General features: G+C 41.2%; 1 protein-coding gene across 1 annotated transcript in view; it reads right to left on the bottom strand.

Annotated features, from left to right (window-relative positions):
* Positions 1–24432, bottom strand: part of ARHGAP24 (Rho GTPase activating protein 24) — a 142298-nt gene that overhangs the window by 109696 nt on the left and 8170 nt on the right. The window contains exon 2 of the mRNA XM_015861771.2: positions 8732–8931. Coding sequence (XP_015717257.1) covers positions 8732–8911 — 180 coding nt within the window. The 5' untranslated portion in view covers positions 8912–8931. The remainder of the gene's footprint in view (positions 1–8731; positions 8932–24432) is intronic.

A 24432-nucleotide genomic window follows, 5' to 3' on the forward strand; every position in this document is an offset into this window, starting at 1 on the left:
AAAAAGGCTGACACACAGAGGCTCTGTATGTTTTATTTTTCAGTCATATTAGTACCTCTTTTTTCTCAGATAGCACCAGTCATACAAATGACATTATATAAATACAGAAAGAAAATTAAGACACACCTGGAATAACAATCAAACCCAGGAAGTAAAAGGAAAAAGATCTCCTGTCGATCTGAGACTACTTAAATATGACATAAATGTTTTATTGCCTAGACTGTGAATGAAATCTAACGCTCAACTTCTTTTAGACTAACTTGTGAATTCTCATACCAACAACCATAACTTCAGCAGTTCTCTATTACATGCGTCTTGCTAAGTCTCATTCCCACATAGCTTCCCTTTGCTGGCAATGGAGCGGAGGACAGAAGAGTTTTGGTAGTGTACAGAAATCCACACACCTCTATTTAAAGGAAATTGAGAGCTTTAGATGAACATCACTTCTCCCCTCGCTTCTTTTGCACCTTGCTGGAGGGGCAGGTAAGACGACTTTGGGCTGAATCACTACCTACAGATGAAAGCCAACACAGCTGAGTAGCCATAGGAGATGAAACTAAGATCCACAGCCTCCCCTAGTAAATGCCCATACATTAGCCTCATGAAGCATCAGCCTGTTGCTTAAATCACACACTCGTGTCTGTTTCCCATCACCTGCTTGACAGACACATTGCAGTAACGCTCAGTTCACACTGGTAGGCTTCCAAAACTCATGCCTGTGTCACTGGAAGTCCTCAGTACTGCTTAATCGCTTGTGGTCATTATTCAGAAGTTAAAAGCATTTGCTTTTTCTTGGAGACGCTACAGTTACTCAGAGCAGGAGCCCTTTGTGGGCAGTTGCAGAGGCAATGAAGGATTTTAATGAGTTTTATTCTGCAGCCCAAGCAGTAACAGAGAGCACTTTTGTTAGTTCAACTTTTGTGCTCTGTGTCTGCTAAAAAGGATGTCCCTCCAGCACTGGACATTAATTTTAGCTGCTTCTGTTAGCATTCAGCCCTCAGCCCCTGCTGCCAACACAAACACCACCTGGGATGGCCACTCTCAGGAATTTGTTCTGTGTGAAGGGATTTGAAACGTGTCTCAGCTAGTAAGGGTAGCAAGTGGCAACACTAAGGCCCTGAGAAGCAACACATTCAGGAAGCCTTTTTCTTCCCCCCAACAGCACGGATGTTATATAGTGTACCTTGATTCACTGCTTTAATGTGCTTGAGTTTGCATAGTACCCAGCTCACTTTTCATCATGTACACTCACAAGAGCATTTACGCATCTAAGCTGCACAAGTCTGAGATCAGAAGATGTGAACAAATGATACTAAGAAGTTCTCTAGAATCAGTCCTTGGTTACTACAGCAACAGCTGTAAGAAAATGAACGAGTACCAAGAATTCCTTGAAATATGGTGTGCATTAGATAACACAGCACAAATTAAACTGTACGTCTTGAGCTCACTAAGTTAGAAGCTAACTATACCAGCTCCAGGTTAGAAGCTGACCAAATGTCCCTGAATCTGATCGGGCAGGTTTCAAAACACATTATGAGTCATTATCTTAAGTGTCCTTCTTAGTCAAGATCACATGCTTCTTCTGCTCCTCTTCTCCTAGCAGCTGGAACTTCTAGAGCAGATCACTGGTGTCCTAATGAATGATAGAAGGCACACAATGTACAGGAGCTTGTAATAACCACTGCACAATTAACAATTTAGACCAGCTATCTTTCATAAGAGAAGTTGGTGATAACAAGATAATCAGCAACAACCACCACAGCATAAGCTCAGGTGTACTTTTAACTAGCAGAAGTCATGAGCCCTCCTTACTCCTCCCCACACAACCCCATTAACCTGTTAAATACACACTCCTTAGCATCCACCAGAAGAGCACTTGTCATCCAGCAGGCAGCAGAGTGAAGTGGAAAGAGGAAAAACTCCATCCTCCTTCTGCTGCAGACCCTGCCACTTGGTAGAGGCCAAGATGATACATGCAAGACTAGATAGGCAGTTAGATGGGCCAGCTCCCCAAAACCTGACCCCAGTAGGGAACAGCAGCTTTGCCCCAGCTTGCCCATGAAACATACTGAAGCACACAAAGGTTTAATTTTGCTTCAGAACTCATAGGATTTTGCAGCCCGTTGCAAGCCAGAATAGCAGGGCAGTGCAGTGAACATTTGGGGTAAGCAGACACATTGGCCACCCAGAACTGAAATGGGGCAGTTGGCTTGTTTACATGTTATTCAAGTGCCTCTCTTTCCCAATCTAGCAGCAGCTGCCAGCTAAGTCTAACTACACAGTTTGTACAACACATGGTAGCACACTTGGGAGCTTCAGCTCTGAATGCACACGTAAGCCACTGGTGCTATCATTCTCTAATGCTGCTAGGAGGGCGTTAGTTTTGCTCTATTCTAACAGTACTTTCTAAAAACTAATTTCCCAGCTTGGACTGAGTGAAGCTACCTAAGTTTGGAAACGTGTGTTTGGTTCCCCAAATGGCTGTGGAAAAGGAACTGGAGCTGCAGTGCTCACACAAGCAGGCAGACATCTTTTCATTATTCTCCTGACTATCAGAATTTTGTTGGAACAGCAAAAATATGCTAAAAGCAAGATGCACAAAGAAGGCTGATGAAAGAGAAGTACTCACAAGCTTTTAAGTAACAGAGTAAAAGACAGCTCTACATAGAGTACAGGACTGAATGCTCCTTGCGTTGCACTCAACCCTATAAAACATCTTAAAGCAAGAAGTGAATTTCTATCAGCACCATCTAGGGCAAAGCACTGAGCAAGAACTGCCTGAATTTGGCACAGGATATTGTACCTCTGCGCAGCACTTATTAGCGACACTCCTCTAACAGGGCTTATTGCTGAATGAGACACCCTTCCCTCCCTGTTAAAGTTTTTAAGACTCCTACTGGGCCAAACCTGAGGCCTCCAGAGATTTTCAAAGCAATAAAACAGAACAAAGAACAACTACTGAAAAGTTTAGCTCCACATTTTTGGTCTGAAATAAGCAGAAGAAGGGATCAAAGCTGGAATCTGATCACCTCCAAGCTGAGCACCTCAGTGAATGGGTTTGTGGATACTTGTCTCAGGCCAAGCACAGAAACTAAATCTTGCAGATGTGAGAAACCTTTCCCAACTAACAGAGTTGTGGCATCAGAAATGCCCCGGTTTCAAAATACACAATCTCACCACGCTAAACTCTTCTGTACGATATTCCCATGAGTATCTACTGACAAGAATACATTACACCTTTAATCGCATTGATTCAGTTCATTGTGGTGAAAAGAAGCATGTGACCAAATAAATTGCTGAAACCTGAAGCAATAAGAGGCCTATAAACTTTAAGGCAGACAGGTATTAGAAATGGCAGAACTCTCTACTAAGACTTATCCTCCAACAGCCACCTCTGCATTCCTAAAGTTTCACTGCCAAGAGCCTGCTATAGTAATAAGCCTGTGAAGCCATTCCCAGGAAACACAGTAAAGACCCCAAGCAGTTTTGGAGCTCTTATTTCACTTTCAACATTGAACTGCCAATATGGCCACTTGCAGTGTGAAAGGGACCACTGTTTAGGTAGCTTTACCAGCTACTATGCCAGGTCAGATCTGGTTTTCCCAAGCAGAAAACAAGCACAGGAATACAGGAGATTCTGCCACTCAGATCACATAGGATGCAACTTTTCTCACCTAATCTGAAAATCGTTTAGTCATAGTGTTAAGAAGTTAATTTCTTGATTTAAAACTTGAGGGATCCTGTGACCACTGAATGGAGACCAAGAATGATGAGAAAGGAGAAAAATGCACTTGCCCTAAATAGAAAGATGTGTTACATAGAGGTTTCTCTTCCTTCAATTAAGTGTTTCAAAGGAAAAATCATCAGGAACACATGGCTAACCCAAAATCTGTTTCAAGTTTGCATGACGCATACAAAACTGAAATGAGCAACACCTTTCTGCAAAGTTAAAAGCAGTGAAGGAAAAGGAAATATGGGAGAGTTCATGCTCCGGACAACAGAATAGTGATGGTATAAAAGGAACAACGAGGTGGTGGCTGCACAAAGCCCAGTATTAGCAGCTGCTCTGCTGCAACCTGCAGCACACACAATGAACAATAAGTTGTTCATGGATGGAACACACTAGAATAGAGGCAGAGCCAGTTAGAATAAGACCTATTCAGACATCTGAAAATTGAGTCCCTGTCTGATCTTTACTTTGTATTTTAGGCAAAACTCAGCAAAGCCAACTGGCAGTCTTTGGTCAGAACTACTCCAGAGCATGTTACAGGCATGTTGGCAGCCAACCTTACTTGTGCAGAACACCAGGTCACCTGGCTTTTTTAAAAGCTTCATATGTAGGATTCAACTGGATCTCCTTGCCCTCTGTTCCATTCATGCCCTTAGTTTCCTCTTAAGAGATGGCAGGAGGTCTTTGAGCAAGGCACACAAAGCCAACCAAGCATGCTGAGGTGTTGCTCCACATCATCCTCCCCAGTCACAACCAGAGGAGCTGCAGCTATGCTCCAAGCAGTATCTATGGGGAAATGTTCTGCCTGCTGTGCTGCTCTTCATACTTACACAAAAGCTGGATCCTGTGTATTCCCATTGACAGGGATCATGGTAAATAAAACTCTCCTTCTCCTTACGGGAAATTCTCTATATAACAAGCACGGACAGTCATTTATTGTGATGCAACTCTGAAATGCACGTACAAGTAAGTTTTCCCATATGCCTAGAAATTTTATCCGTTCCTTTTTTACTTGTAAAAAAAAAAAGCATAATGTTCAATCTTTCATCATATCCAGTACTCACAGGTTTCCCTTATGGGCAGACTCATTTTAGATTCCTGTAATTATCATATTAATTTCTATCTAATACATTCACTAGAAGCTTTAAAAAAATGCAGCTGAAATTTGTTGGCTGCTTCCTATTAATGCCATTAAATGGAATATGCTGCCAATTTTTCTTTCCTCCACATAAATTGGATTAGATGAAAAGCACATACTTTGCTGGAAAGCAGTACTTTAAAGTATTCTGTTTGTACATCAGAGAGAATCTTTCCCTTACAGACAGATGGTGGTTACCTATACTTAAGATTCCAGCAGCCAGTTATTCAATTTCAATTAAAGACTGACTCACAAGAATCACAGAATTGTTAAGGTTGGAAGAGACCGCTAAGATCACCAAGTCCAACCCCAACCCATCCCCACCATGCCCACTAACCACATCCCTCAGTGCCACATCCCCATGGCTCTTGAACACCTCCAGGGATATTGACTCCATCTCTTTTTATCTAGAGGACAAAAACTAAGAGCCAAGAAGTTCAAGGTGGTACATAAGCTGAATAAGGTTAACATCAATTTCCAGGCATACACCAAATTTTTCTAGGAAGTCATTTTGCAGATCTTTAAGATCTCTTCACGCCTCAAATTCAAGTCCATAAACACACAGGCCGCTGCTGCAGACTGGCAGCTAAACAGGTGCCTAAGCCACAAATGCAGTCTAGACCAGGCAAACTTGCCTATTCTCATTCATTTAGACACATATCTGTGATGCTCCATCCATATAGGTTTGCTTCCAGAAACTCACTTCCTCAACTAAGACTGAAAGCTACAACAAGAAAGTAACACCTGGAAGCTCCCTGCTGTTATTCTCAAACCACAGAAGTTAACTGTGGGCAGAAGGGAAAGCGAGAAATACATTTTCATTAGCTGCACATAAACAACAGCTGTACTATGGGGATACTAAATGCTGATTTTTTCAGCCACCCACATGTCAAGCTGGATAGCTGATCTTTAGATCTAGCTTAATATTGGCTTCCTAAAGCACAACAGGCTGTCAGAAAAAAGGTGACTAACAGAGGCAGCAGGTGAAAACCAACAAGGTAAAATCCTGTGTCATCTCCAGGAGGCAAAAATTATATGGAATAATCATTAATATCACGTGCTCATATGGTATGGGCTCACTCACTTCTTTATTTTGTCTCCTGCAACTAACTAGATCTATTACTACCCATACCTGCATCTTCAGTAAGCATATCTGCCATCTCTGTCAGATCTTATAAGATATTTCATGGATATCAGAGCAAAAGACAGCTGCTGTTCCTATCAATAAAATATTTCAGGGATGAGATTGTGTTTGATGATAATAGGGAATCAATGAAAAGTCACTGACTTTGACTGTAATAGATGTGTACTGTTTTTTTTCCCCTCTGCTTTCTTGCACAAGCACTGTGTGCCTGTAGGCAGCTGATACAGATTGACAGAGAGTTTACATCACGCTCAGATAGTTTTAGGCTTCAGTTTAACAGTCTGATACCAAAGTGCTAGTCAGTGTACATACATACTTCAGTAAATATGTTGTGGCTGCTTGCAATACTGACAGCATGTTACAGAAAGTCAACAGTATTTACTGGTAGTTTATATCTAAACAGATATTATTTGTTCTGTTTACTCCTGTCATATAGTCACTCTTAAATTAAAATCTGACATCTCATTTTTCTCAGATTCAGTTCCATTCACATCTCCATCACTTCCAAACATACAAACATCACTGTGTAATTTGTAGCAGCACAGACTGGACAAAACCCAAGCCCCAAAACACAGAGCAGACTGGTTCTCAACCATCTACTGAATTTACACCATAAACTGCAATCTGCATTTCCCAAATTTGCATTAGGGCTAGGAAAATAAACTCACTGGTTCACTGTCCACTCCCATTCAAGTTCTCCTACCTTCTGTAAAAGCATACACTATTTCTGAAGATGAGGAACTATAGCTCTCTGCCTGCTTCCAAGCACAACCAGCCAATATGCAAAAGCCTAAATTCAATTCATTTTTGGGGGAAAAAATAAAACAAAAAATCATACACCTTATGAAGTCTCTTCCATTTTCTATTACGTTATTGTCTAAATGAATCATATCTAGTAATGAATAAAGTATTACTTAACCTGAACACAACACCAACAGTACGCTGCTAGTATAATAATGACATAACACTGCTCTCTACCTCCTAACTATATCTTCGTACACTGGAAATCGATCCTGTCATTTGACTTCTTCTCTTTAGCTCTCTGCTGAAGGCACGCAGTAATTCTTACTGAACTGAATACAGCAGATCCTTCTACGTACTTCGAGGGAAAAAGCACTTCCATACATGGCATTAAACTTAGGATATATTTCAGCAACCAATACTTGCGCTATTTGAGAAACTGACTAAACATTATTTGTGTTGGTCCATTCATTTTCTAGGCCGACCAGATACAAAACCTTTTTATCTGTAGGCATCTTTATAAACTACTTTACACTGATGTGGTAAACTCAAGCAAACTCTTACCTACTGATATCAACCACTACCAAACTTATCAAAGAAATCAGAAGGTCAGAATATCTACTTCCATCTCACAAAAGGGATGAAGTAAAGTGATAGCGTCTTCTGAAGTCACTTCTGAAGTAATGGCAAAGAGATTAAAACATTTTGCTCCACAGTGCTGTATAATGCTCCGTGCAACAGAGCACTGTATCAACTCTCAAAAAGCATCAACGCCCACACATGCAAACATGCTGCCAGATGTCAGCACTAGGAAGAAGAGCTGTACTTCCCAAAATCTGGGCTGGCTCATAACCACTTTAGTCTTGATGGTTGCTTTTCCAGCTCTTGATCATCAGAATTATAAGAATTGCATTCACTTCCCAGAAATTATTAGTTACTTCACAAAACCTTCACACGAACATATAACGAGTAAATTTGCCATAGATTTAGTTAACCTATGCAGTATGGCAGTGTTTAAGAAAGGAACAGTCACCAAGGCTGTCACGTGAAAATGATGCTTTGAAAGCAGCATAAACAAGTATTTTGGGAACAATTACCTCAGGACTGAATATTTTCTTAACGCGTGCACCATAATGCATGCCATAAGCTTGACAAATTGCTATGGCCTTTATCACGTAGGAAGCTGGATTAATGGATTCTACATCTCAAGTCACTGTTAAAATCCACATAAACGTAAACCATCAAAAATGTAATAGACATCAAAGATATGAGTGTGATATATATTCAAATATCTGCACAGACATAACTCACTGAGCATTTTCTAAAGTCACAGATGGGGATGATCAACAACTACAACTACCACACTCCTGAAGGTGCTAGCACAAGATTCTTCAACTTATTATCAGAGGGGCTCAGACTTGCTCTCGGCTAAGAGGCAGAAGTTATTTACTCTGCTCATATGGCACTCTAGAGATAGACAGTCCTAAAGCATGCCTGTCAAAAAGCTAAATAAATAAGAAAGTAGATGAACATTAAGGAGCCGTAAATTACCACAACAGAACCAGGCAGCAAACAGAAGTCTAATCTACATTACAGATGGCAAGGTATCCAGGCTACAGTCTTAGGGGACTTCCTATCCGTAAAGACACAAAGTAGAAATACTCCAATATTTTAAATAGCAAAAAAGTACCCAGGGCCTTTAAAAAGACAGTTTATTCATCTGCCTCAGGTAAGTACATCAGACTGACTTTCTTTGACTTGACCTTCATTTGGACTACTCTCACTTAAAAATGCTGCAATGAGAAAACCTGGCTGGGAAAAGGAAACTTTAGAGATGGTACGGGAACCACATAACTGCCAAGGCCTGACTCAGTTCTGCATTCACAGTAAACAAAATCCCAAGTTTTACAGAGTCCATGACAGAGAGAGGGAAAGGTTTCTTAAAATGTGAGACACTTAACTTAGGACTGTCACTTACCAGTGGCTTGATTTCATCTTCATCTTTGAAATAATAAAGCTGGTCCCCCTTGAGAACAAACCAACGCGTGTGCCAGGTCTTGACGAAGCCTCCTTGCTTTCGCAGCCATCCACACTTGATGGTGCCGTGCCGCCCTTGGCTTACCAGGGGCATCTCTGCAGAGCCATTGTGTTCGTCCATACTGGATCTGAGCAACTCTCCTGCCCAGAAGAAGAAAAGGGAAAAAAGTCAGATCACAAGTCAAGCAGTAACCTGTTCCTCTCAACAGAACTGGAAAACAGTCAAGCAAGCCCTGATTGGCATCCATCAGCTGAGCTAGTACTACTCACCTACAGGAAACTGTAATAATGATGAAATGAGTTGTAAAAAAAAAAAAAAAGAGAGAGAAAAAGAAACGGGAAAGAGGCAAAAGATTTTTTCAGCTAGTGTAAGATATCTTCGTTAGCACTGAGGAAAACATCAGTTTTCTTCTCATTGTTGGTACTACTGGATTATGGGCAGTAAGAAGCAATGAATTTACAGTACATCTTTGCACTAAGGAAGGCAGGATGCTTCCGACCACCCATTCCCCATTCAGCATTATCTGAGATCTCTACCAGACAATCCAGCTTTTTTTTTAGTCTTAGTGTACTGTTAAGGAAACCAGGTTCCCTTGAACGACGAGCAGGATTCTGACCAAAGTCACGACCAACTGACCACTTAGGTGAAAGGCTTTTTTCTATTTCATTCCACAAACACATTGTACTGGTGCTGACATCAGTACACAAGCTAAATACCTGTATTTTAGCTAGACAAGCAAAGTGTTAATTGACCTGTATCTCCTTGCTGATAAGATATACCAAACTATTTCTGTATACTAAAATAAATGAGGTGCGGGACAGACAACATTCTACATTGAGTTATCACATGTGGGAGTACGATTTCCTTTAAACAAATGTGATATCCTATCTTTCAACACTTTCTGTACAAGCGTTCACATTATTTCTTTTATCAGTGTTCTAATTCTCTTCAGCAGCTAGTTCCAGACACCCAACACATTTTTGACACAAATTATTATATTTAGACATGAGACTAAGTTCATTTGTTGCTTTCCATCTCTCCTTTCAGAGTCTGCCTACTACCAACCAGACTGAATCAGAAATTCCAGCAGCTGGCTCACTTTCACTAGTTGTTTTTACAGCTGCTTCAACACCAAGATCATAAAAACAAACTGCAGTAATATCAGGGTGCTGGCACCGACACAGAGAACAACAAGGTGCAAACAGTATTAAATAGCATATGACAAAGTGTGGAATTATACCAACGTACTCCAAACCTTCTCACTCTCATGAGGTAGAAAACCATACGTTTTCAAGCACTGAATGAGCATATTCCTCATGCACATCTTCTGAACAGGAAATGCAACTTGTACTTTCTGCCAGAGTAAACTATTGTCTTGGCCAGCCTCCATCTTAGGTAATGACCAGAGTCAAAGAAATCCTATGCGGTCCATTCACTCATGGCTGCCTGTGAGCAACATTCCCAGGCTTGCCTGGACATTGAGAGAGCAAATTAAAATACAAGGATCATTCCAGCCTCAGCCCTTCTCACTGCAATGGCTCAAAGATCAGTATCAGTGCTGACATTCTCCTTGCTAAAGCAGAATGGCTGTGCTGGTGCCACGCACACAGAGAAGGGAAGCATTTCTTCTCAGCTACTGCTTGCTCGATACTTGAAACATGGAATTGGGCAGCTCCCACCAAGTCTCAGCCCTTTGCCAGGAAATCACTGGAAAAAGTCATTAAAACACAACAAATCCAGTTACACTGAATAGTCACAGGACTGTAACAAGATACGTTTGGCAGGAAACCCTGGTTTACTGTATGATCTTATTCTCTCTGAAATTTCTCATGGCCTAGAGAACTCATTTCCAGCACGCAAAGCTGCACCAGCTTTCGCTTCCAGTAACCCATCACCATCCTTGCCATCCACCATACGCTGTACCCCATGTCCTTTGCAGGCCAGGATCAATCTGGCCCCAAACAAATCAAGGTGAGAAATCCCAGAGCACTGGCCCCAACCACCTCCCCTAGCCCAACACTGTGGCTCTGCTCCCCTTCCTCTCCTGTTGGCAAACACCACAAGTCTGCATGGAAGTTACTTCTCTGCACCACAGGCACAGAAAGATACCCTGCAAAAGACTCAGATTTTCCATCAGCAGTAGACTTGTTTTTTTGATGAATAATATCTGCCATCTAAATATACACACATCTGTGTGCCAAAATCATAAAAGTCTTTACGTCACAAGGGTGCTATATACAATTAGATTCCAATATTTCAACGCTTAAATGAGAAATGGCTCATTTTCCAAGCAAAGTCTAATTTTGGGTTCCTTTCTGCTTATTTCCCCTGAGCCACACAACCAAAGTGCCTAAGTTTAAGGTTCTCAGTTTCTTTCAGGTACAGAGCACTGCCTTCAAGCACATGATTTCCTTTTGATTTTTCTTCGTTTGGTCTGGCTGAATAAAAACTTTTTAAGACTGTTGAGTGAAGACATTGTCAGCAGTTATCCTGCACTACATCTGAAGACACCTCAATCTCTGCAGCAATGTGGGACACGTTTGTGAGCAGCTGCTGCAGGAGGCAAAAGATTGTCCTACTTCTTCCTATCAGGGCACTTCAAGTCAGGCACTACTCATCAGTTGCGTACACTAAAGGAAAAAACATGCCAAAGAAGTTAAAAAATACTCAAAGAGCTGACATTCCACTAGTGCTTAGCAACAATTTTTACATTGCAAGGAAAGTTTCTCAAGCTCTGTTACAGCAAAGGCAGATCTTGAAGCGTTCCTGCCTTGTACTTAATTCAAAAGCTGTGGCCGCGCACTTGCCAGTGGCACTCCACCAAACGCCTTTGGAACACACATGATGCTTTTATCCAGTAGGCTTCCTGAGACATCTGAGAGCCTTTTATGCTACTGGCAGTAGCAGCCCTGATCACAGACACATCTGGCCGCTCTGAATTCCCCATTCTTATGTTTGTCCTATCAGGGACAGGCTGAAGATATTCTGCTTGAAATAATGCACTCCTAAGGCCCACGTAATTAATACTTATGCAAGACAAAATCATGAAAGCTGTGTCACCAGTCAGATTAGAGAAGGTCTGATCCACAGTCCAGTAAAGCCAATGTTAAGACATCATTTCTCAGTGCATTTGGGGATCAGTCCCAAAACGAAAGAAACAATACTTTTGCCAAGATGCTGAGCTCACTGTCAAATATAACACTTCAGTACTGAGGTTGAATTCAGTATACAAACTCTTCTGTGTATGCAGTTTACCTACACAAATCCAAGCACATTTATAATAAGCACAAATAAAATGGTACTAGAGGACTTTAAAAGACTATTCAAATGCATTCAAATCTTAGCAAACTCCAGTTAATATCAGTTAGCAAATTCTCTTACGATTCTTAGGGAAGCAATGCCTAGAAACATCAATTTCTGCATATGCATATATAACTTCTGTGGCTATGGTGGGTATTGGCTTAGATACACACAGCATAAGCCCACATATATGAGATCTGGACACCAGCAAGCTTCTCTCTATCACCATCCATAGTACCAGCAGCAATATCTGAATCCAGTCACAGAGGGACATCAAATAAACCCACATTACAGAAATCATGTAATGGATCAGAATCTCAGGAAGCCTTTGCCATGTTACATTCAGGACAGTTGTTCCAAGGTTAATTCCTACTGTTTAATGCAATCTTCAGATAGACAGTATTTATCCTTCTGCTGCTGTTGCAGCAGCAGAAGGCATAGCAAAGCTGTATAGCTAACAGCCCTTCGTCTATTACATTGCGCTGACAACCATAAGCAACTCTGTTCTTTTCACCATAGCTCCTAATCCAGCTGAATATTTCTGAGTTAAGATGGACTAACTAGAAGACTTAGTTAACTGGCACATACTTGCATACAGTTGGTCTAGCTATCTCTTCTCAAGTGCAGATGGCCTGAAATAATCTGATTTAGCAGCAATTGCAAAGGCCACACCACTAAGAGGAGTTCTGAAAACTTACAGAGGAAGTTGTAAGGATAACACCATCTCTGTCATGTTTCTCAAGGTTATTTACACACATCATCAGGCTTTTCCTCACTTAGCAGCACACAGCTGTAAGACAAGGCTGATGCTGCTAGCATGACAGAGGAAGTGAAGGTATGATGGAAGCAGAGCAGCGATACTATGGAGAAATTCACACAGCAAGAAATCAGCTATTACTATCTGGAAAAGCAGGCAAAACAATAGACAAGATAGAAAAGAACCTCTGGTAGCTGAAGGGTCAAGTGATGTAAGATGGTCCAGAGAACAGAAGAACAGTTGGCAAGTCTCAGGCTGAAATGCTGAGCAGCTAAAAGGTCAAAGAGCAAGTCAAAGGCAGCATCTGGAAGAGCAAAAAGATCTTCCAGCTCCCAGATGTAACTCCCAACTAATGAGCCACGCTGCCTCCAAGCATCTGACACTGAAAAACCCCAAATCCTGTTTACAGCTTCATACTTTACATAGAGAGAGCGATCACAAGGACAGCTTAAAAACAACATAATTCACACATGCCACTGGTGAATACTTCAGCATTTACAGCATCGTCTTACAAAAAGGAACTGATTAAGAGATGGGTCCAAACATGATTTCAGTACATAATCCTTCAAAGTATAAAAAAAAATTTGGCATTACTCTTTGTTCTCAAAGACTGACGGCCAAAAGCATCTGGGTATAGAAGTCAGCAATCTCTCAGATACTCGGCTGCATGCTCTGGTAAGAAATGCAACACAATTTCCATGCTGTCCTTCCACTCTCACAGCAGTTCAGGCCTCCTCTGTTTCTTGTAAAACTGACCAAGAGAATTAAGACACTGCAAATTACATTTGCTAAGTATGCAAGTAGAGGGAAAAAGAAAACAAAATACATAGTTTAGTTTGTTAGCAGCAGCACCAACCTCCTTCCAGATCTGCTACAATTAACTGCTTCCTCAATGCTTTCTGCTCACTTGCTACTTAGCAAAAAGCTGGAGGATGTGTAACTGTAATTCTCCCTTTGCATGAAGGGAATTCTCCACAACTTTGTAGAGAAAAAAATGCCCCTGTAATCACCAGGCCTCTTTTGCGCCTGCACCAGCAGCATCCCAGGGGCAGCTCTAGGGGCAGGTGTGCAGATACATCATGTGCAGCATGCCTACAAGTGAGCATGCTGACATCAGAGAAGCATGAACTGTATGCAGGTAGCAAGCACCCACCCTCTTTTGCAGCATGGTCTCCAGACCACAAATTTGGGCAATTCAGAACCAAAGGCTCAGGCCTGGCACACTCAGGAGTGCAGCCCCTTCCATTCCTACTCGCTTTAGCAAGAGCCAATGTTTATGTTCTCCCTGCATGCCAGCCTCAGCAGGACCTAAACTTAACATAGATTTACTTTTGAGCAGGAATCACTACAGCTCTAATGCTTTTCAGAAATGTTTTATGTAAATGGTAATTGCCTCTGTCACTTGAAAACATTAACCATACCGATGAATTTCCACACTACAGAACTGGAGATAATACAGTCAACATTTTTAAAAGCATGTGTATGTCTTTCCATGGAGAGAGCCAACACAAAATAAGCACCATTACTTTCTAGTTGGTATTTCCATCTTCAGCTCGGGAAAGTATTAATGCATACTTAGAGTTAACATTTCACTTCTTTAAAACCAAATTTGCAGTAGAATCACAGAGTCCAAAATCCTTCATATTTGCAGAAAGCAGTGACAGAAATTACTGACTCTCATACCCTCTAAACTGCTTCAGTCAAAGAAAAAATGATGCTGTAGTGCTACTGCTAATTAAGCCACTGCAGCACTGCCCTTTCTGGTAAAGCTCCCCACTCAGTATCCCCATCTTCATTACCATCTGGACAATGATCTTAGAGGTCTCTTCCAACCTGACCGATTCCATGATTCCTGAGCCAACCTCAGGACACACAGTCTTGACTCTCAAAGTCAAGCAGTCTGCAAAAGGAAAGGTGGTTGCATTAACCCCCATACAGATACAAAGGAACACCACCACAAACACAGCAGGCCCTGAATCCGCAGGAATGGACTGAGGACATTCATGTTCATGTAGTTTAATTTGTTCAGCACTTCCTTTAAGAGTGGTGAGCTATCCAGGGGAAATAAGTTCCCCCCTACTGTGAATGACAGCTCATTAACAGCATAAAACAACATTAAGCACGAAGTAGCATGATCTAACTTCTCCTACCAACTCCCTTCACAGCAGGGAGAACCTGTGCTTTGTAAGTCTTGATCTGCACAGCAGAGTATCAGCATGCCCAAGGGGAAGGAGGTTACCGAGCACACACAGAGGGCCTTGCCATTTCACATTGCTGTAGTCAAAGCAACCAGGAACCTACACCGTTGCAGAGCCATTGCACTCTAGGATTTTTAGCAGCTCTCAGCAGTACGTACATAGCACTGTCTCATCTTTCCCATCTCCTTGGTGGTCACTGTTGAAGAAAAACAGGACCAAGTCAAATTCCCTTCACAGAAAAAATGAGGTTTTCTCACACCTATTACAAGTATCAAATCTGTCAATAAATATTTTTGCAATAAGATCACATTGTTTCCATACCTGCGACCTTGATGCTATCTGTAACCTGTACCAACGCCATCCTGCACTTCAAAAGCAATGTGTTTATCAGTGGAAAATACCAGCAGAAGAACAGAAAGAAGAAATGCCAGTATAAGGGATTTTGACTCAAACATCTTCATCCTTGTTTCTCACTCTGCATCTGCAACCTGAGCAACACTCTCCAGGCACTGGACTGTGGTAAGCTCATAATTTCAGAGAACACAAGAGAAGGAAAGAGTGAAGGCGCACTGATTGTGCATTTGTGGGCATGAAGTTATTTCAGGAGATCCTAAACTCTCCTAGACTAGCAATGGCTGTAAGTACTTCATTAAAAACTTGGACTAATGAAAAGATATTATGTATTACAAAGCAATACGTTCTCACTGATAACAGGTCATTTGCTACCATTTTTTTTATCCTCTGAATACTTCATTACATTTTCATGCAGCCATTCCTCCAAGTTAGAAGGTAAAATATCCTGGTAGCAAGCCTGTAGGAGACAATTCTGCTTATGAAAATTGTCTTGCTTATACCAGCTTGAGTCATGCCAAACGTAAATTTAAGAAGCAAGTTTGATCAGAACAGATATAAGCTTAAGATTTTTCAGTGTATCTTCCAAGAGACACAGTGGTTCAAGACTGTCCTTAGTCCTCCATGAATGCAAAATTATATGATTTATGATCCTGATCTACTTCAAGGCCAGCCTAAGAGTCCGAACACACCATATAAAGATATCAAACTCTATCAAATGCTTTTTCACTGAACATGAGGGATTATCATGGACACCACACAGATGCATACAGAGAGAGCAGGGGGAAGGCAGTAGAGGGCTTCTCCACACAACATAGGCTGAGCAGAGCTAGTAGCTCTGATATCAGTCCGTTGCACCCCCAGCCTCAGCCCACACTGCAGAGATGTGGACCATAACCTATAAATAGATAAAAGAACCTACAATGTGGAAATCCTCTCTGCTGTGCACACAGAGGAATAGCTCCAATGCAATGCTTTCATTTGCAGTGAACTTGCAGCTATATTTCATCAGGAACAAAAATGTTTCCGGCATTCCAGCTCTCTGCTAAATTAGACACAGACGATGGAGATATTTTCCAAACATATGGAAGACAACGCAGCTGAAATCCTAGCCAGGCCTTGAGAGATCCCATACATAAAGCACTAAGCTTTATACAGCACAAAAGGGACCTAGAAGGCTACTACTGTGCTTTCATTCTGTACTGTAATTTAGGATGATATTACAAGACTGAAACGTTAAAAGAAAGTAATAGAAGCCTTTCAAGTGCCCTTAAAGTCAGATGTCTGTGTGTCATGTATCTGGACAACTTCTGCTTTCAATGGAAGCCTGATCTCCACTTCAAAGGGAGGAAATTAGACAAAAGGGGAAAGAATGTACACCTAAGTGCTGGCGGCCCCAGGAAACACAAGACCAAAGGGCTAACTCCATCAATTTCCCAACAGTCTCAAGACACAAAGCCTACAAGATACTTAACCAAGAGCACCCGAAGGCCCGAGCTCCTGCACTCCTCCATCTCTGCCACCAGTTTATAATCTCTGCTCATTTAGTTATTTGAATAATCACAGCACAGAATCATGAATTCTGCACATACATTGCTAATATAACTTCTAGTTATTACTGCAGTAGGCAGCTTCAACACTTGGGATCATCTTCTTTATGTGTAATACACACACACATATACACCAAAAACTTTGGGTGTTAGCAAAGTCTTCCTATTCTAGAACTGCTGGTGCACATAGCATTAAAAAACACACACTGTAAGCAGATGGATGGCCTGTCTGCAAGGTCCTTTGCACAGGAATTTTAAATCTTTTGTGCTGGAGGGAGAAGAGTGCTCTAAATTCAGTTTTTACAAGCAGTTTCCAAAGTATGTTTCTCAGTAGTCTTACCACAGGTAGAATTTTCACCTGGACAAAAGGCTACCTTTTGACTATCACGTTAAGACAAAGACCTGGGCACCATAAGGGATGGTGTAATAAGAGTCCTCCTGTTCATACTAAAATTGATTGTTTTTCCTCAAGGAAGGCACTAAATGAGCTAGGAATGAACCTGTCTTGCAATCTAAGATTTGTCTGTTATACCCAGAGGGCATTTCAATTTGCAACCCTATAACAATATTGACAGTATTACCACTGTCACAGTTGCACAGAACTTTGCAGAAGCAGATGCAATAAGTAGGTCAACATCAGAGGATTTTTGCAGTGGACCTGTCACTGAAAATCACGCACGGGACACACAAAGATGCACAGCCTCTCCCTGTTTTAAATTGTTTTTCCAACCCTGAAATGCTTATGAACCATTTGGAAGGAGTCTGAAAAAGGTACTCAAGAATAACACAACTTTCCCTGTGATATTTGCTCCAGACAACAAATTGTGCAAGATGGAACCACAAGTACAACAAAGGAACTGAGGAACAAAACACACCCATCAATTTTAGAGTCTGGTCATTGTCTGTTCAACCCAGAAGCCTTCACAGAGTAAGGATCAAATCCTATCTGAAGAGATCTACTTTTGCCAGGGAGTCTAACAACCACCCTAATATTGACCCTACACATCCAGAGTCTACCACCAGTGCATCATCACACACAGATCACAGGAGGTGACTCAAAGCCTGGAGAAAACATCACAGCCAACTCTCTCAGCCTAGAAGAGAATGAGACAGTAGTAGGGAAAAAAAACAGACAGTTCTTGCATAGTATTATAGAGGCAATTTTTACATATGATTTTAAATGAGCAACAATATAAGCAAAGTAGACATTTATCATGTTGATTACTTGATGCTGATACCTGGCAATAAATCTTTGTATGTGTGATTTACTGCCAAATTCATGTACAAGCTCAACTACGCATAACAGTTCCTGAGAAGATGAATAGCATCATTTTAAGGTTGTTAAAGCACAATTATGATCATGCTCCAACCAATCCATACTGAAGTTTGGGCTTCACATTCTAAAACCTACACCTTCCTAAATATCTTCTCTTTCCAAATTTGATTTCAAATTCTGTTTCTCTTTAAAACTGGTGATTTCAGAAACACTCTAACACATGAAAATTCAACACAGAGTATTATTACTTACATTAGACGCTGCTTAACAATATGTACTGAAAAACAAGCAATGTCTTTTTAATCTAAAACTAAATGTATATATGCATCCCAGGTCACAATTACACAAATCAGCGTTTTCTGGTGGGAAAAGTCTTCAGGAAGGTGGTTGACCAGCCCTGTTGCATATAACACCCAGATGAATATTACACAGCTCCTAGAAATAGGAAACCAACAGCATTAAGTGGTGGCAAAGTTTCAATAATGCATCTTCTATGCAGACAGAACACTACCCTTATACTTGGAACACGCAGACAGAAATCTGACCCTGTACCCATGTCACACTTAATATGAAGGACTAAGTCACGGTTTATCCCTTTTATTACTCGATTGAGAACCACACAAAGCAAAAGAGAAATAGAAGGAAACTGAGAAGATGTCACCACAGTGGACAAACAAAAGGAAATCTAGACAAATCTGGATGTTATAAAAGCAACATATTTTCAACATGACTTTTGATTTTTCTCTCTAGCAAATGTGTATTGTATGTGCTAAAAATCTAATCCAGGGTTATTTGAATTACATTTCAGAAATACAAAATACCCCACAAGAACAGGCAAGCTTTTGCTGGTGAAAGCAGAAAGCCCATGATAAACAGCATAGCACGTGATGAAAAAAATTTTAAAAGGAAAAGATTTCAATACATTATTTCAAATGTACAAAAGCTACTCTAGTATCCCTCCATGCAGTTCAATGTACAGTTAAACTTGTGCAGAGGAAGGAAGGGCACAAGCAGCTCTCGCAGCAGTGTAACACCTCCTTAGAGACTGCTGCAGAGTCTGGAATACCCCAGCAGAGATCTCACATCAGGGCTTTGGGGGAGCATCCACTCAGAATGCACCCCAGGGCCCCAATTTTCATTCAAGCAGACCTGCAATAAAGGTTATTCCATGCAGACATTTATAGCTTCAGTCTGCAAGGCAAAGCCTTAGCAAGAAAAGGCTTCAATACGGTCATTTGGAAGTGATGAAACATTTTACACAACTCAGACTTAATCCAAGCTACTCCAGAGTTTTCCTTTCAGTCCTAAGGAAATGGTTGCTTTTGGATAGAACCGTAACTTCAGGATGTAAAAGATTACTTGATCCTCAAAAGAAGCACAGGAATCACTTTTGATAGTCAGAGAGCAAAGGACACATTTTCTTCAGCCTATTTCTTGCAAGAAATCCACATTTTGAAAACACATTTTGTCTTCTCGAATTAAAATAGTCTGAAAGGAATATAAAGTAGACATAGATCTCTCTCCATTACTGTTTCCTAAGAGCAGTAATATGTAACAAATTATTTCCAAACTCACTCTCCAATTCAATCTGAAAAATAATAAATCATACCAACATATTAGCGGCTTATTTTGGGTGTTTGATTTTTCTCCACTGGAGACAGGGACAGCTTGGAAGGCATTCAGGGCAGAGGAATGAAGATGAGCATTTGGTTGTACTGACGCCGTGACAGCCAAGAAAAGAATACAAAACATTCCACAGATGTTTTGAGGGTGCAAGCAGCAAGGAGAAAACAACAACTTAAAGGGAAAGATGACAAACACTGATGCACTGAGGCAGGCAACACAGTGGCTTATGAAGTACATGAGCCATAGCAATGGGCATCTCTATAAACCAGTAGTCATCTTCCCACAGAATATATGAGCAAGCAAATGCTGCCTCATTTAAGTAGCAGAAATAAAAACTACGCTCCCATGTCTCTGAAAAATCCCTCCTGCATCTTTCCAGTGCTTCAAATCAAGAAACACAGGCACTGCAGGCATAAGAGTGGTTAGTTTTTCCATGCTCCATCTTCATCCATGTATATACTAAAAAAAAAAAATGCTCTGGATCGTATTCACGCAACATCATGATTCTGACAACTACAATACCATAAACTCAAAGCTTTTGTGATAATCACATACGTAAACACATCTATATTCTGAAAATGGGATTCTTTTACTGTTTACCAAACAATTTCCCAGTACTGCTATAGCCAATTGTTTAAGTTTCCCAGAGGTTTGAGGTTTGCACGGTTTCTTATCAAGATCACAGTTTTAAATGTGGTTCCAGTGTTACAAAAACACAGCAGTTCAGGTCAAAGCATCTTAGCATTGCTAATTATTTCTATTGCCTAGATAAGAAAAAACACAAGTCAAAATCATGTTTACAAATGTTTTGTACAAAGACAATGGCAAACCTGCACAGGTTAAAACATCTTGGGGCACCAAACCCAATCCCTGCTGCAAGCAAGCTGCCAAGACATCACCAGCCACACTTGGGACCTTTGAAAATGGACCTTTGAAAATCTGGCTCTCCAAAAGAATGAAAAATTAGCTCTTATAGTAGCATTTGTATTCAGCCATCACAAAAGCTTGCAAGAGCTTACTGTATCTCAATAACAATAAAAGATTTCTGAAGAACAGCTTCTCTGTATTAACTGCAGAAAGCAACAGGAGCACTAGCATAACTATGCAAAAAAGCACAAGTTACCCTGTAGGCCTCAGCCCTGAATTAATTACTACTGTTATAGAGTGAGACATACTTCACAACTTGCTATGCTTAAGCCTATTTTCACGGCTTTTAAAACGTTGCAATGTACAAAAAATGAGAACAGGAAATTAAGGACGGCCCACTGAAAAGAGGGCTTCCTTTTAAGCACTGCTCAGAAGAACCAGCAGCTTCAAGTTCAGCAGCTTGCCATTACACTGAAAACAATTCACAAGGCACTGCAGTGGGGATCATCTGTAATCACTTAAGTCATTTCACTTCTTTGTTCCCCCACCCAGTGCAGCATTTTTGTGAAGTGCCACCCTCAGCTATTCAATAAAGTTCTCTTCAATTCGGCAGTCAGATAAAATCTAGAGTTGCTCTCGCTTGTGCTTGGTGTTTGTGATCAATAAGATGATCCTGTGTCTGTTCCCTGACTGATAGAGAATTAATTTTCCTGCAGTCATTCACTTGCAACTTGCAGACTGTTCATATATATCACCTCCTTCCCACAGATGCCTTACAAAGTTGAACAGCTGCACAGAGACTGGCATTTGTGCTGCCCAACAACAAAGCACGGCTATTAGCACCAAGCAAACACACTGAAGACATGCAGCTTGGGTAAACTGAAGGGGTTTGAAAGCCTAGAGAGCCATGGCAATTACTCATTTTCTTCCAGAGACTTATTTTTCCCCCAGCCCTGCCAATGACATCATCCCATTTACACATCTCATCTGTACAGACACAGAGAATAATGTATGTCCAAACACAGATCAGCAACACTTCTCCAAGAGGCACTGATTCAGCACCCTGCTCTTCCTGTAATACCTTCCTCACATCTCACAGCTGATTGGCAGCCAGGTTGGTAGATCCCTACCCTGTATCATAGAATTGCCTGGGTTGAAAAGGACCACAAAGATCATGTAGTTTCAACCCCTCTGCCATGCGCAGGGCTGCCTACAACTAGACCAGGCTGCCCAGAGCCATATCCAGCCTGGCCTTGAATGCCTCCAGGGATGGGGTATCCAGAACTTCCCTGGGCAATATGTTCCAGTGCGTCATCACCCTCTGAGAGAAAAACTTTCTCCTAATCTCTAACCTAAAGCTGCCCTCTGTCTTAGTTTAAAACCATTCCCCCTTGTCCTGTCACTACCCTTGTAAACAGGTGTTTCCCCTCCGGTTTAAACACTCCCTCCAAGTTACTGGAAGACTGCAGTGAGGTCTCCACAGAGCCTGTACATTGCATACAATTACTTGACTCATCACCTTCCAACCAGGGCAATTCCGTGGGGTTTTCTGAGCAACATGGGACAGACCAGAGAGTGGCAGAAAATACATGGTCAGAAAAATAACGACATAGAAGAACTTTTCCAGAAACCATCAAGTAGTACCTGTTGCTAAACACACAGCAACACAGTATCATACACCAACCCGACATCTAAAGATTTCATTTGTTAGCTGCAAAAGCAATAATTAATTCACAAGGCTAAAGTTAATCCTAGATGCTACCAGCAGAAACTGAATAGCAACAGGCCCAAGCCAACGGCTTCAGGATCTCCTAGCCAAAGTAGCTCTGACTTCTCTTTCTAAAAACAAACAAAAATAAGAGTAGGAAAAACTCACTGTTCCCTTTTGGTGAGCTCCTTGGTTGAGAAAAACCTGTTTATCTGGTGAATTCAACACTAACCTCTATGTTAAGACTGAGGCTTCCCTCCCTGCCTCTCTGCTCCTGCTGTCAACTTGCAACTTCAGAGGCCACAAGACTTTTCAGCATACTATCTCATTAAACTTCTCCAACTCCTCCACCTCCATTTCCTGCTTCACAAAACTCACAGCTACAACAACCAGTCATCCTAATGTTACAATGGAGTGCCAACCCCCTTCATGTTGCTGCTATCCCAGGACAGGGAATAATCACCTTCCATTCTGCTGGAAACCAATACCCTTCTGATGGAAATCTGGGCAGAACAAGTCCCTTCACATATTGACTTTCAGCAAAAACAGTCTCTTTCTTGAGAGATCTTTCAGCACCACCAAAAATATCACAAGTTGTAGTTTAAAGATACTCTCTAAAGGGCTCTGCAAAATTTTAATAGGCAGGCTAGTTAAAAGGGGAAGAATTTGCAGGATCATGTCATGATTTCCACAGTATTTTACTTTTTCCTGCCTTAAGAGCCTTGAGAAATTGTACAAATGACAAACTTGCCAAAAAACAACAGCTTCTTTTTGTTCTGCTGTCAGCGAGTTCCAGAGCAGGCAGTTTGCTCCTATCAGTTTCCAAGCAATGTGTCTAGGCATCCAGGCTGCACAGCTAGGAGAGCCATTCAAGCCTTCTGGCTTTTAAATGCATCCAGAAAGCTTGTTTAACAAGCTTATTTGGCACTGATTTCTTTCTTTTTTTTTAATAAGTCATCTTTTCAGTTTTGTGATAGACTTTAGCCCTGTCATTGTTTGTTTTCTACACATATGCACTAAAGAAGCTGTGCTCCTGCCTGCTTCTAAGCCCAAGGTAACCTATATTTTCCAGGTGCCCAGCAGCACTTTCAGTTCGTTTCTGAGACCCCTCTACATCCTATGTTTAAGCCTAGCCATGAACTTCACGCTGACCTAAAAAGGACCTTGTGACAACTCAGTAGTTTCTGAGCTCACATCCCATAGTCTGCACTAATCCTTTTAGCTGCACTGTTACACCACAGCCAGCATTCAACAAGTGCTGGCTGAAGCTGTCAGCAGTTTCCTCAGACAGGTTTTAGACGTGCTTGCTATTTGGCTTCCATCCTTCTAGGCAATTCCACAATGCCATCAGTTACTCACAAGTGTGTGCAACACTTCATTCCCTGAAACCATGAGAAGGTGGATCACAAGTGAGAACAACCTTATGTACTGACATAATCCAAAACCTACTTTATCTTACCTACTGACCTAACCTCAAGAGCATTGGGTAGGTAAATGCAGGCCTTTCAACTCTAGCTGTGTGTCATAATTTCTGAACAGCGTAGTTTCCACATAGGCAGGAGAGGAACAGCTGATGGGACAATTTCACCTACAGAATCCTGAAGTTCCACTGTATCAGGCCAGGAGGTTTCTCTATTGACAGTAACAAAAGCCATTGCTGGAAATCCCAGACCAACTAAACTTACACAGGTCATTGCCTAGAAATTCCTTCAGAAAACGTGGTTAACGTATCCCAGTTTTTTCCTGTGAGCACGGCACAGTTAAAACAGACCAACAGGGACCATTCTTTAAACAAAATTGTTTTTCTTTTATCCCATCTCATCTGCATGTTCATTCCAGACCTGATCACTTAAAACCAACAGTGGAAAACAGAAATTCTCTCTCAAGATGAAAAGGAGGTGTGTCCCTGGTTTACTACAGAATAGGGCTTCTATTTGCATGCTATCAAACTTTATGAAGTTCTTCAGGATACCAAGATTTATATTTAATTTAATGGGAATTATCACAG

This window comes from Coturnix japonica, chromosome 4, assembly GCF_001577835.2.
Source record: "Coturnix japonica isolate 7356 chromosome 4, Coturnix japonica 2.1, whole genome shotgun sequence".
Classification (NCBI taxonomy): domain Eukaryota; kingdom Metazoa; phylum Chordata; class Aves; order Galliformes; family Phasianidae; genus Coturnix; species Coturnix japonica.